This window comes from Harpia harpyja, chromosome 22, assembly GCF_026419915.1.
Source record: "Harpia harpyja isolate bHarHar1 chromosome 22, bHarHar1 primary haplotype, whole genome shotgun sequence".
In the NCBI taxonomy this organism is placed as follows: domain Eukaryota; kingdom Metazoa; phylum Chordata; class Aves; order Accipitriformes; family Accipitridae; genus Harpia; species Harpia harpyja.
In genome coordinates, this window is record NC_068961.1 from 19700058 (window position 1) to 19715169 (window position 15112).

Consider the following 15112-nt stretch of genomic DNA (forward strand, 5'->3'; position numbering starts at 1 on the left):
GAAAGAAGATAAGGCAGTAGTCAGAGGTTGCAACAAGCAAAATTCCAAATGAACATGAGAAATTTTAGCCATGAGAGTGCTAAAGCACAGGAACAGGTTGCCCAGAGGGTACCAAAATCTATGCCTCTGAAGTTTTTCAAAACTTGACCGGACCAGACCCTGCAAAACCTGCTCTAACTTTGATGTTAGCCCCGCTTTGAGCATGGGCTCGGACCAGATTACTTTCATCTGTCCCTTCCATTGTAAATTTTTCCATGATTTCTGTAACTAGGACTGAAGCTGAGAAGGTTTAAAGAATATACGGAGGAACACTGCTCCACATACAAAAAAACCCCATCCGAGTGCGTGCGGAGCTTCTGCCTGGAAACCTTACAGCACAGATCAGATCATAGTACCTGAACAGACTATGTGTGGGGAATCACTGGCTGGGTTTGCCTCTTTCTAAGAAAATTAGTATCTTGGCATCTTACTTGCCATTTATGAACCTCTAGGCCAAAGAAAGCCTTTTAATTACCCCCCTCCATTCTCTACCTCCTCATCAGCCTTGACATAAGGCAGATGAAATGTGTCACACATATTTGTTTAGGGATATTCACTCTTTTTTCACTCTCAAATGAAATTTTATCTTCATATATTTGTAAGCCGACTGGAGGGAATAAATAAAAAAAAAAAAAAAAAAAAGAAGGAATGTTTTATTTCAAATGCTGGTGTACATCAATATTGCACCTTACAGAAACACCTAGAACAATAAACAGGCAAGTAGCTTTCCGATCCTCAGCCATACACAATCCAGAACATGATACAGGAAACAGTGAACATGCACATATTTTTTTTTCTGATGAGCAGAACAGAGTGTTCAAATTAAAATAAAGTGAAGTACAATCCATATAAAGCAAAACCCCATTTTAATTAGCTGCTGTGACCTAAGCAGGCAATTTTGTGGAACATGTGGTTATTTAGCATCACATGTTGAATACTTACTTGTGTCTCAGCTTTTACCAAGCAAGCTTCCCTGCTCCCTTAATCTTCTAAATACACCTGCAGGTAGAAGCTAAACTGCTAAACAGCTCTAGTAATAACAAACTCCCTACTGAGCCAGCTGGCTGCAGTACGAGGATTAACTGAAGTCCTGTCCTTGCCGCTTTCATCATGATTAGTGGAGGCTCATATTATGTCCAGGAGCCTCTGGTGGAAGCACTTGGGCAAACAGACAGGAACCAAAATGGCAATATAAAACTAACCAAACAAGCAAAGAAAAGACCCCACTGAGCAGCAATTTTGTTTGGGGAAAGCCCCTCATTGTATAAATTCAAAACAACACCAGCAGTCCACATATACATGCTTAAAGCCAGGAATAAAACAAAAAGAAAAGCACCATAACTTTTAAGGAATCAGCTCTCAAAACAAGTTTAGCAGATGTGGCTAAAAAAAAAAAGAATAAAGTTTCCATTAGGGAAACTGCGTCTCGTTAGCGAACAGAAGGATCAAGAGCCACGCCACTAGAAACTTTGTCTCATGACTGTTCTTACCCAGCGTAAGAACCTGGACAGTTTGGTATAGACACCATATTTGCCTTTCTTTGCACATCCTTCTCCCCAGCTAACAATTCCAGTAACGAAATAAGTATCCTTATATCTGGTTACATGGGGACCTCCACTGTCTCCTTGACAAGCATCTTTTTGCTCTGTTTCATAACCAGCACAAAACATGTTTTCTGTTATAGCAAAGTTAGTGGATTGCTTGCAAGTGTTCCTATCAACATAGGGGACTTCAAGCACTTTCAGTTTTTTGGATAGTCGTCCACCTTCAAATTCACGTCCAAAGCCACTAACCATCCCGGATCTTTGGTTCATCAGAACTTCATTAGCAAAGTCTGCTTCAGGGAGGCATGCTGCGACAATGTACTCAGAAAACGTTATAGGTTCCTTCAGCTTTATCAAGGCTATGTCATTATCGTAAGTCTCAGCAATGTATTTAGAGTGAACAAGTATTTTGTCCACAGTATGCATTGTTTCAGAATGTTCTTTCTTTTCTCTGTCCACTTCACCTGTACAAGATTATTAAAAGAGCCATTAATATGGAGATAATATAAGAAATTAAGAACAACCTTGATAAAGGAGGACAGTACTATAGCCATACCTAACACTTTGCCTAAGCCTTTAAACCATACAAGTAAAGATGTATTGCAATATTTATTAGCAGCACCTGGATCAGTTTCAGTTCCGAGCTTTTGTCTATGGAGATTTTTGTATCAGTTTACATAAAGGCATAAACTGATTCAGCTAAACTAATGCAGTTTTGCGTGGAAGCTCTCACAGGAGCTTAAGCCTGGCTTATATCAGGAAAGAGAAACTGGTCTGGGTCAAGACCATGTTTTAGTGCAAATATAAAGTTGTGTTGATCTAGTATCATGCCTCAGAAGTGAAGCAGTCACAATCTGAGTTTGTTTCTTCTTCCTCTAGTCAATGTGTCATAGCTTTCCTGAGTGTTCCTGCAGAAACAAATCTGTATGCTTCAGATGTGCCAGGAATGATAAGCTTTCTAAAGGACCACTCTGATGAACACAATGCTAGCCAATGCTCCTAGAACATTTGTTCTTAAATCACTTCCAACTAGCTGGCAAAGAAGAAAGGGATGCACCGTTATCACACCTCACATCAGCTGCCCCTGTTATTACAAAGCAGGATTCCTACAACAACAAGAAATTATAAAAAGCAAAACAACAAAAAAGTAACAAACCATAACAAATAAAGTAATACGAGTACACCTCACACCAGATTTAGAGCACAAAGGATTAGTCTGCAACACATGCTCAAACATCACAGGAGTAAAATAAATAACCACTTACCAACAACAACTTTGATTTCTTTAGATTGGTTCATGCAATGAGCTGCAGTAAGTATAAAATTTTCATTCAAAATAGTTCCACCGCAAAACTCTTCCCCTGCCTCGTTTAACAGAACAGCCTGCAAAAGAAAAAAGGTAAGTGCAGAATTAAGAAGAGAAGTTTAAGTTAGATGAGCTATAAACAGGTAGTTGATTCCTCTGCACACGACATATATGCTTATTACTACAACATGTACTACTCTGCAGGTGTCTCCTAATATTGCATACACACATGCATATGCTACAGATTGGCGTGTACCGCTACAGAGTCTCAACTGTCTTTACGTGACGTAGATGTTTGGCTTCTACGTCACCTCACTCACAGCGCTTAGTAATGTCTTTTAGGAACAAGACACTGACTGACTGAGCCGGGAGAGTGCAGCCCCCAAAACACCTCATCCCTTGGACTCACCACCCTAAAGAAGTCCTGTCCAAGTTCTGTTCCCATTTGACCCCCGCTTAGCGTCCCAAACACAGGAACTATTTTGGCTGGTCCAAACTCAAGAGGAAAACTTAGATATGAAAGCCTATTTGTGAAGCAAATGCATGCTTGATCTGACACGCTCTCAGGTATACTACCTAAATGGACTGCTATCAGACAGAACTGGAATGTAACCTGCAAAAATGGCACTGGTAGGTCAGCATGACTCAAAAACCCCCTCTGGTGACAGGTTAAGCATCACCATCTAAAATTGCACAAAGCCTTTCATTTTGACATTTTAAGGCTGCAGTTTGCAGAACAGCACATCCAAGTGCCTAGGTTCAGGCAATTCAGCTCCCTCCCGCTACAAATGGCATACTACATGGGTAACATTCAGGAGGCAACCGAGTTAAATGAACAATTGCACGCTTTCCCTCAGAAACACATCCTGCTTACATGCAGAGCACAAACACCAGATTTACCTGCCATGGACATTCGCCAAGAAGGCACTCATCACCACCCACTATCCTGGTATTGACATATGGAGTCTTGCTACTTGTACCATTGCCAGGACGGACAGTTGGGCTTTCTGTGGTAGTTACAATGGCCGCCTCCAAACTTGTTCCATTTGTGGGAGGGCCATCTTGATTACTAGTTACATTGCTTTTATCATCGGGTAAAATAACTGACCTTTTTTTTCTTTTCACAAAAACTTTTCCACAAGGATACTTTACTGTAAAGACAAGAATGTTAAAATCAGAGACAGACAGAAACACCAGCACAAGAGGAAACTCCTTGACAACACCATCTCACAATAAATCAGTTAATGCAGCTGGCAGCTGTCCTGTTTTGAAAACACTAGCAAAACCTTGGCAGATGCAACAAAGGAGGAAGACCAGATGGTTTGAAAAATGAAAGCCATTTTGTAGTCCAAAAACTTGTCCATAGGTTCAGTCTCTGGACAGTGTTTTCAAAGTATTTAAAATTTAAAACACCATCTTAAATTGTTTACATTGTTATGTTCATGTCCTTGCTCTTAGTAAAACCATCTTAATTAGAAAATGAAGTGTTTTATTTTAGGAATAATATGGCTCATGACAGCAAATTATTATTAGTTATAAAGGATATAAAACCCGACATCATGAGTATATAGTTGGCTTATCCCTCCCCCCAGGTTTGTTGAAATACAACAAAAATATACAAATGTAAATAGCATTAACCATAATTATTTAATGTCATCAGAATTTGATCAGATTAACTGAAATCTAAAGTAGAAAAGTTTTTGCAAGCTGCTATTTTATATGGAGTGTTAAGTGCTTAAGTAAATGAGATATAACATTTCTCTCCTGCCAACAGTGGAGTTTACTCAGGTAATTCTGAGAGAGGCACCTTGGAAAGGGTTTGAAATCAGCTAGATTTTGAAAGTCCATCACATCACCTCCCACATGGAAGGCTTTGGAAATACAAATCGGCTTGCGTCAGTGTTAAATCTATGTCATGTAGAATACTGATAGCTGAAAAGACATTCTTTAACTGTGAAACAAGTCTCACCACCGTTGCTATTCGTTTATTACGTGGCTTCATACCTGATGAAACACAGTGTTTGCCATCCTCTGCTAGAACATACCCTTTTGCACAGGAACACAAAACATCCTTCTGTACACTTTTTTTGATGCTGCAGAAATGCTCACAGTCACCATTGTTTATTTTGCAGTACTTTGGTATGACTATAAAAGAGATAAGTTCAGAGAAAAAACTGTAAATAAACAGTGACTTCACAGAAGATCTCAAAGTTCACCAAATTAAACTGCACTCTTTGAACAGGATCTATATCTCCACCTGTAAAACCTGAAGCATGTCTTAGTAACAACATGAGTGGCTAACAATAGCTTATGCCTTACAAAGTAGTCAGATCCACCACGTGAAACAATCTTGCCAAGTCCACGTGGGCCCAGTGGCCATGTCATGGTGAGCTTAAAAAAGCAGAGACAAAATGACAGTGGAAGAATGAATAAAACACTAACAGAGAAGTCCACATATTGGTATATCCTCACATGATTCCTCCCTCCTGCCTTAAAAAACTCCACTCCTCATCACTCCCTGCAGTCCCATGTCTGAACTTCAGTTCCGCACCCTCCACTCTTACTTCTTGGCTACTGATACACGCTCCAGTGACATCATTAGGGTAGTAGCATACAGCTGTGAAAGTAGCATACAGAAGTGAAACTCAGGAAGGATTTATATGCAGAAAATGATTCCTTGCAAAGCTGAAAAAGTCTGCATTGTCTACCGAAATCTGCTTTCTTTGGATCTTCGCTGCTGTGAGCTAGGCAGGGAGGCTGTACTTCTGAGCTTGGAATAAAGGCTCTTCGATATCAGTTACAAGAATCCTATGCTTCTTAGTTTTATCATCATATTTTGGGGATTCAAGTTCATATGAAGGGCGCTATCATAATTAAGAGGGCTTTCTTTGGAGCAAGTGTAACTTCGGAGCATTCACTAACACTATCCAGCTGTAGAGCCACCAGGGCTTTGACTTTCTGGCACTGTCCTCCAACTCATTGTTGACTGCCATCCTATTCTATGCATTTTTCCAAGAGACGAATAATGCTCGTTAAGAAAGAGTTAACTCTCTCTGTTTCAGCTCCCTGGGAAATTCACTGCCACAGTTCTATAAAGCAGAAACCTACCAAATTCACAGTTCTTGCCTTGGTAACCATCCAAGCATGAGCAAGTGTAGGAACCAATTCCATCTTTACAATGTCCACCATAATGACAAGGACTTGAGCTGCATTGGTTCCCATCTACAAAAACAAACCAAAAAACAAATTATTGTATGAGTGTAAGCATCTTCAGTGAACTCTGAAGGGGTGTTAGTTTTAATAAGCAACCTTTCATCTTTCCTTTTAAAACGTATGTCCTGTGAGTTGCCACATTCCAGATGGAACAAAGAGCATAAATGCAATCATTCCAAACCAGCAATGATTCTTACACATATCCTCAGTTTTGCAATCTGTTTTTGGTAGCTACTCTATGACAGAGCATACACAAGCCTTTTTTTGTACGAAGATAAAAGTAATACAACGTGGTCGGAGTATACAACATTTACAGTCTGTAAAAGCAGACAGGACATTTCTACATTGCAACTACTGTCTAAAGATATTAACCTTTTCGCCTCTTGCATTTCCCTACAATTTCTGCATAGTAATGGCAACTCAACTTTTATTTCTTTAAAGGTCATCTCATCCCTTGTGCCTGTCTTCTGCCTGCAGTGCTGTTCCTTTGAAGAAGCAGACACCACCATATTAATCAGAAAATACACAAAACCAAAAAAATGCTTTACAAAGCCCTGCTAAATTCAAGCATGCAGGCCAAATTCCTTTTTTGTGCTGCTTACAGTACCAACATTTTCCCATTGTATCCGTCAAAGTATGAGCTTGAGCTTCAAAATATTAGCTCTTACCTCACGCTCCCCACATCTATGTTGGGATCTCCCACATTTGAAAGGTAGCTCTGCAGCCTTTCTTTCTTTCCGTGACCTGGACACAAGGGGCTGACCTGACTCCAGGGCCCCAGCCACATGTATCTCACAAACTCAGTTACACGTAGGACAGTGAGGCTGCACTGCGTTCGGAGACACGTTCCACGTAGCAGCCTTTTCTCCCAGCAACACAAAGGTACCTCACTCCTACACTGATGCTCGCTGCCACAGTCTCTCCCACCCAGTGACCTGCTGTAACAAATGTGTTCCCATCACATGACCCTGCTGGGCTCTTCTGCACTGTTTGATAAGAAAAGCAGGATATCCAGAGAAGTGACTTTTGCTCAGTAATTCGTTGCTTTACACAATACGCTCTTCACATTTCTGTATTTTACCACCTGTTCTGCCCCTGTTTGGAGCAGCTGGCAGAACAGCAATACCCACAGAGGAAACAAGATGCAAGAAGCTGTTCATCCCAAGGATCCTGCTTCCCACCTGCATGGTGGCTCTGGCCTGTGACCTCATCTGCTGCAGCTTTATCTGCCACAGGGAACATCTGCTGGCCTTTGTGTACTGCCCTCACACCTCAACATCCCTTCTGTACCTGCACGTGGCCAAAACCAACAGCGCTCCAAATGCTGCATCTGTGTGGTCCACCACAGAAGCACTGAAGACTGATGTGCATCCTCAACAGAGGGAAGGCAAGAGCACCATTTACCAAAAGACAGACAGACTCGAGGCCTGCAGCACATCTCCTGGTTTCTGCCTCCTCTGCAGTACCAGGGCACTCCATTCTGCAGTAGTCTTAGCTAAGCAGCATCCTATTGTTAGAAACCATACTCGCTTAGTTTTTCCCTACATTGTGGTTGCCGCTGTGGTAATGAGTTTTACATCAGTATTGCACAAAAGCATTGCAGAATCCCCTACTATGAAAGGAAGCAAGAATGAATTGTTCTAGTAACTTGGCTAAGGGTAGCTGTGGTTTTCAATACTTCTGAACACCAATAAAGCATTTGTGGACCGTGGTTTAAGATGTATGAAACTGGCATTTCCGCTAAGAGCACTGGCTGCTTGTACTCTCATGAGAAAATGGTTTGAAATTTTCTACTGCTGTTCACTGCAACACTGACGCAGGCTTTGCTTGAAATTTCAGCCTGTAGGTTGCAGACTTCATCCCCTGCTTAGAGGATTGTGAAAGTCTGCATCTTCTTCGTGGCAACTGTCTTTAATTTTCTGCAGACTCCAAAAGACAAAGCTGAGCTGTCTTTGGTCAACATTTTTGAAGGACTCCTCCTAACACACAAGCTGGACACATACTTTCAGGAGAACATGTTACCAAACACTAATACATTAAAAATCTGTCCCTGCATAGTGATTACCAACACTAGAATCCTAATAAATGCAACTCAGACCTTTAGAAAAAAACAGAAAAGACTGATGGGTAGTATCTGCCAATCTACTGGCATGTCCTCCTTGAATGGCAAACAGACCTATAGAAAACACATCCCACAAAACGCGCTATAATACAGAAATCAACAACAGTCTGGCATGGAAGGTGACACGAAATCGGCAAGCGACTGTGCGACACAGTTTACTAACTTTGTCTTGGCTATGGCATTTAAGCGCTGCCCTCATTTATGACTCTTTGCATCTTGAATTCCCCCATCTGGGGCTGCCCCTCTAGAGGACAACCGACTGGCAGAGTCACACACCCAGTTTTCTGCTTCTCACTGTCCTTTGTGTGCAAAGGGCTACTATTCTTTTTTTGAGAGGGCAAAGATCATCCCAGCAATTGGAGGCAGCTGAACCTTGCCTTCGAATTAACCGACTGGGTTCAAGCAAAAGCAAGGCAGTAAATCATATTCCTTCTTCAGAGGAAACACAAAGTGAGGGTGTTTCATGGTGAAAAGGGAGGAAGCAAGGGAGCAGGAAGTGGTTACTTAAGAGGTGCATCCTTTTTAACCTTGCAATAAGGAAGCTTAATTCTCTAAACAAACACAGTGTTTCTTACCTACATAGATGTTCCAGAATTCCTCCTACAGGCAGGTGTGGGAAAAGGGGAATAAAAGGAGACAGAAAAAGTTAGATGAGAATTACTGAATTCCTCAGAAAAATATTAGAGCTTTCATACAGAGGATACTTGCAGCTAACAATTGTTAAAACAAATATTTAAGTTACAGGCACATACAGTGCCTTGCAGCCTGCTATTACCATTTAGTAAATTAAAACTATATCATCCATCCATAGTGCCCAGAGCTACAGAAACAAGTCTCATGTGTTTTTCAGAAATATCTAGAACTCCTCAGACATTTCCCAGTGTGACTCACTCAGCATAAGGCGCTTGATTTCTTGCACAATTGCATCTTTCCATCAGTTTTGACTGAATTTACTTACATTCCTGTAATGCCAAATTCTCAGTCTCCACCCCCACCCGTACTCCTATCAATCAGGACCTCAGAAATCCTGAGATTTAAAAATATTTTGTCCAATTTGTGTTCTTCTTTCCCTCTGCACTGAGGACTCCAGGTATGCTGTCTGTCCAAGACCGTCCTTTTCAGTGACATCTGGGCACCAGGCAGAACAGGCTGTGCTGGTTCTGCTATAGATCAGCCAACCTTTATGCTCTGAAGTACCCTGGCGATGCACCCATGACTCCCCACCCAGGTCACCTCAGGGCCACTCCAAGAACATTCTGGCCATCAAGTAATGCTAAAGTGAAATGAATCTGGCCTTAACTCCAGTTTCAGGGCTGTTCTTAACAGCCACATAGCTACAGCTGATCTTCCCAATTCCCCTTCACCACCAGGTCACTTTGAGTTTTCAAATATCACCTTTTCTACTGACCCCAGCCCCCATAGCTGCCCCATCTCTTTAACTCTCCCTTGCACTTGGGAACATATCGCATTTCTGTCTAAAGTTCAGCAGCCATCAGGGTAGGGCAGGTGACATAAGAGTCACACATACAAACTTCATTCCATGTGGGCAATCTAACATTAAGGCATATAAGAGCTGTCCACAGTATACATTCTGTCAAATCAGGTACTGAAAAAGACAGCCACAAAATGATAAGCACTGCAAAGCTGCTTCAGATAAGTTCGGCAAAAATTTTCCAATGAAGTTCCATGTCAGCATTTTCCTTCTCAAACTTCCTGTGGACTCTCCACCTAAGAACTCTTGACCATCGTCATGACACTCAGCTATGCCACCCAGATAGGGTGAACGTATTTCCAACACAGGTAGTATCAAAGCATTTAAAGGTCAAATACCTCACAATGGCAATTAAACAGATCAGAACAGGTAAAAGAATGGAGGCTTTAACATGGGCTGGCCTTGCTAAATTAAGACTGTTATCGTATGCTTAAGTGTAAGCAATTCCAACCACAGACAAAATCACCATTTATTCTTTGTGTTAAGTGATTGGGAGTAACTTGTGAGTTCTGATGACCAGCTTAAAAGACCTTAATGATATTTTGTAAACATGAAATATATAGACCTATGTTTCGTATGAGTTCGTCCTTACAGTTTTCTCCTGGTCTTCAAAGGCTTCTCTTGCTTCTTCTTTCGAGCAGCGCTCCTCATTGCATTCTCTTTCAATATTCCCTTTCTTCAATTCCTCCAAAAAAGAGTTAGCACGTTTTGCTCTTTCCAAGAACTTGTCAGCATTTTCTTTCTTGATGAATACTAGACAACAGAGAAAATGATACAGGTGGCAGGAGAAGAGTCATTAGAAATCAGTGAAGTAGACACAAAACCAAAACAGACCCTTTCACCACTCTACCTATACACAACATTACCTGTGAGGTTAGTCCTCACACTGACTGATACATGTCTGGATCTCTCAGAGAAGTCTCTCTCTGAGAATCAGCAACTCCAGGACAAACTGCAGGCCCCCAAAATTCCCTCCTACTGTTTTTAGTCTTGGAAATAAGAACATGCAGGTTGCCGCTGAGGGTTTATATTTCTGTTGCTCCTGCTCAGGACTCCAGTCTTAAACAGAATGACTTTCCCTGAAGGCCAGGGAGACTGCATTCCTTGACTTGGTTTTAAAGCTGACCACCAGGCACCACCACCACCTGCTCCAGGGGCTTGTGGTGCAGAAACTAAATGCCACACGAACTCAGGATGCAGTAACATCTCTACTGACAGATGGGGAAAGCCTATGTATGAATTCCACTGCCCTTCACCACCCTAAATCCCACTGTGCTGCCCTGGGGTCTTCCTTCCCTCTTAACACCACCTCCCAATTGCCTGTAGAAATGTTCCTGCCTTACCGATATGTGTGCACGTAGAGCTAAGGCAGCTGCGTTCTAAAATTTAACAAAGAGCAGAAGTAAACGAATGTCAGCTTTAGCAGGGAAGTACAGCCTGAGGTTAGTTTTGTGGGTTGTTTTATTTTTTAAAAGCTTGGTGTCACGGAAGCATAAGACTTGCTGCCTTCAAGTTCAAGCTGTTGATTTAAACTGAAGGATCAGAGGCATTAAACTCAGCTCAGCCACTTGGCTGCATGAACAATAGCATTACTCTCCAGTGACTTGTGCACACATTACCAGACAGGAAAAACAGAAACAACACTGGAGTAAATAAATTGCCAATTACTGTAAAAAGTATATATCCTAGGAAAGTTTGCAGAGTTTGGAAGCTGGCATTTAATTATGTTATAAACACCTGGAATTTAAAGAGAAAAAATACTTTCCAATCACAGACCGGAGCGTGGAAGACAGTGCTGCAGATGGGACTTCAAGGCCAATGGCTTACACTCAGTGGGCAGCTTGCACCTACCTTCTGGAGCGTTCTTCGTGCAGTTCAATTCAGCAATAAACTTGCTGATAGTAATCATATACCATAATATCCTCTCAGAGAACACAGAGGGGATTCATTGTGTTTTCACTGGAATTGGTGGATCAGCCACAAAAAGCCAACTTCTGCTAGTGCTATTTATATGAAGCAATCCCATAGAGCCTATGCGTAATCTGAAGCCCCGCTTGTTCTGAAAAGGCTCCTCGCAAGGAAGGCTTACAGAAAGTGCTTGTAACTTGTAGCTCAGCAACTGTTAGTTCATTCACCCACTATCTTGTTTGCCCTTAAATCCCTCTGTGCAGCCACAGGAGAGTGACAGGACGCAGCCGCTGGGGTTATTGCCTCTGTGTTCCTTTGCCTCCCTATCATCCGCCTAAGCAGATGTTTTTGTAAACTTGAACTCTCCGCTGGTCGTTCTCTTTCCCAAGCTTTCCGTCACGCTTCTTTCTTCGGAGACACCAAGGAGCAACAGGCGTTGGTCAACCGAAGCAGGACGTTCCAGAAACGTGTGGAAGTCCTCATTTGAAAAGCCTAAGCGGGCTGACTCACTGAAGGAAGAGTTAACGACTTTGGAAAAGCCACTCGCTGCTGGTGCTCTGGACTTTGGTGTTGACCCTAGCAGCACAGAGGACGGCGGGGACGTGCTCCCTCCCTTCGCCCCAGCCCCTCCACGGCCAAGCGCACCCAACCGAGCCTTGGCCAAGCTTCCCCTCACAGACGTGGGCCCCCCCCGGCTGCGTGCGAGGGCACCCAATGGTGAGGGCCAGCAATCCCATCTTATAGAGGGGGAAACAGGGAAGGCGGGAAACTGGGAAGGCGCAACAGCCTGGGAAAGGTTTCGGTGGACGGCGGCAGGACATGGCACCCCCGGGGCTCAAGCACCCCGAGGTGCCCCCCTTGCCCCCCCAGGCGGAGGTCGCCCGTCTTTTCGGCGGGGCGCGGGGGTCGGCACGGACAACTCCTCAGCCGTTTTTGGGAACCGTCCCGGGGAAGACGAGCCCTGGGGTACCCGCTCCCGCAGGCGGGGGCCGGGCGGGACGCCCTCCCTCAGCGGCGACGGGCGGGAGGGCTCTCCCCCTCACGCAGCCGCAGCCCCCGGCCACCGCCTCCCGCCTTCCCCCGACAGCTCACCCCTCCCAAAGGCTGTGAGGAGAGGGGTCACACCCACCCCCCCCCCCCAAAAAAAAAAAAAAAAAAAAAAAAAAAAGGTGCCGCCTTACCGCCTCCCTCAGCCCGGAGCTCGCCCGCCAGCGCCGCGCAGAGCAGGAGGAGCAGCAGGCGGTCGGCCATGGTGGCGCGGAGCCCCTCACCCCCCGCCACGCTAGTGCCGGTCCTGAGGGGGCCACGCCGGCGGGACGGGGACGGGGACACGGGGACACGGGACGGGATCCGAAGCCTTCACCCGCCCCGGGTGGGGAGAGACTGAAGCGGCGTTGCTTCACCCTGCCCAGAAATAGCGGAAGCGCTGGGGAAGGGGGAAAGCCGCCGGCGGGATCTCTCAGACGGGAGGGTGCGTGTGTGTGTGGGGGGGGGCGGCCTGATGAGGAGACTGTTTTTCTTTTTTTTTTTTCTTTAAGTAAACCAAGGAAGGTGGCTTTTTAAATCGTACCTTTGATTTGCGGGGGGGTGGGGAATTGAAACGTCACTTTAATAAGTAAAGCGCTGGCCGAGGCTGGCGTTCGCGCCGCTGGCAGGTGTGGGGCTCGGCGCCAGGCCGAGCAGGGGCAAAGCCGGGCTTCCACCCCAAAACACCGGCCCAACCACCCGTGGCAGCTCCCGCCCGCCTTCCCCACATCCCGGCAACCCTCACCTGCCGGCTCCGGGCTTTCGACGCCCAGGGCCCCGCTGATCTCGGCCTGGCGCTTACCGGGAGTTGGGCTCCATCGCCCATTTTTTCTGGGGGGGTTCCCTGTGGAGGCCACGTCTTTGCTGCTTCCAGAGCCTGCCGTCGGGTCTCCTTCATCTTCTTGGCATGCTTAAACGGGCTGTTGTATTAAAAATATACCTAAACCTCAGCTTTGTTTTGAAAAAGTCGCTCTGTGCAGCCTTTAGTACTGGTTGGTTTCTTTCAGCATTTTACCCTTTTTCTGCAAGACGATGATTTGTTCATAAATGTCAATACTGGAATGTTGCGGAGAAGAAATCATCCTATGGAGCACGGAAAACCCAAAACTGTTTTAGCTTGAGGGGTCTGGAGGGATGATTTTGCAATGCTGAGTGCCTCGTCTCGGTGAAAATGAGACTTTATTTGCTGGTCGCTGCTCCTAGTCGCCTTCCTCCCCGGGCAATATACTCTGCTGGCATATATGCTTTCCTTTTAGGAGTAATGAGAACCTCTGGAGCATGTTTTCATACTGCAAGACCTCTTGTTTCTCAGGTCTCTGGAATTTGCTGCTTTTCCCAATTCAGGTCACTCCTTAAATGAACAGTAATACCATTCTTCTATGCCAGTAAAGCAGGTTATAGGATGTTCAGTATTGCATGGTATATGTACCATATAACGTCAATGTTTTCACCTAATAATAGAGTATGATCAATAGTAAGTGTCCTGCTTGCTGATAAGGTTTTGTGATTGAGCTGATATTCAGCATGATTTGAATGAATCCAAAGTGTAAGTTTTGCGTAAGATACCGAAACAGTTTTCTAATCTCCTGGTCTGTTTTATCTCTCTCACCTTTTCACTGTTTTCATGCTTAGATTAGAAGGTACATTTTTTAATGGTTGATGGTGTTTTCAGAGTGCTTCAGGTTCTACCGTTTATGCATTAAGGCTTTAGAGAATGGTCTTTGGCCAGCGTTTTGCAGATAGTCAGACAATTATTCTATTCTGGTTTTAGATCTCAGGACAGAGAGTACAATTTAGATTATACTGGACAACAAATGAAACAAACATTCCCTTTCATTTTCCCTCTTCTGTATCGATGAGCAAGGCAGAGATAAATCAGTGGTATTTTTCACCACTCATAACTACAGAGTTAAATACTACACTTAACAGCCTTACTGCAGTAATGTGTGGTGCAAGAAGACTAAAATCAAGTTTTTGTAGCAGATCTGTAAATGTGGAATTAACCTTTTCCCAGCTTTCTTGTCCTGTACAGTTCCTCCTCATCAAATCTACCTGTTGCCACTGCAACTGTTGGAGAAAGCTACTTTTAACACAAGCTAGAAGAAACACTTTTTCTATTTCTTCTGCTGTTGCATCATTATATTACAGGACCCATCAGCATAGGAAGTTGTGAAAGCCAGAAGCATAAACATGTTCAAAAGAGATTGCACACATCCGTGGACAACAGGTTCATTCATGATTGTTCAACCTAATGCAACTTCTGGCTCAGGAAGTCTGTACATCACTGATTACCAGAAGTTGAGAGGGTAGCTGGAAGACGGATCATGGTATGCTGACAGAGTTTCTCTCAGCATCTAGCTCTGTCCCTCGGCAGAAAGGGATGCAGGACGAGAGGGACTCTGAGTCTGATTTGTTATGGCCATTCTGTGCCTGCTTGACAAGACACACACGTTTACAAACAA

The 15112-nt window shown here is 44.0% G+C and overlaps 1 protein-coding gene across 1 annotated transcript; it reads right to left on the minus strand.

Annotated features, from left to right (window-relative positions):
- Positions 1–676: 676 nt before the first annotated feature.
- F10 (coagulation factor X) lies at positions 677–13126 on the minus strand. Its single transcript, XM_052773550.1, has 8 exons — positions 12806–13126; positions 10309–10469; positions 8800–8824; positions 5998–6111; positions 4894–5034; positions 3790–4040; positions 2849–2966; positions 677–2047 (listed from the first exon to the last, which is right to left on the minus strand). The coding sequence occupies exons 1-8, from the start codon at positions 12873–12875 to the stop codon at positions 1500–1502; spliced, it is 1428 nt and encodes a 475-aa protein (XP_052629510.1). The 5' UTR covers positions 12876–13126; the 3' UTR covers positions 677–1499.
- Between the last annotated feature and the right edge of the window lie 1986 nt (positions 13127–15112).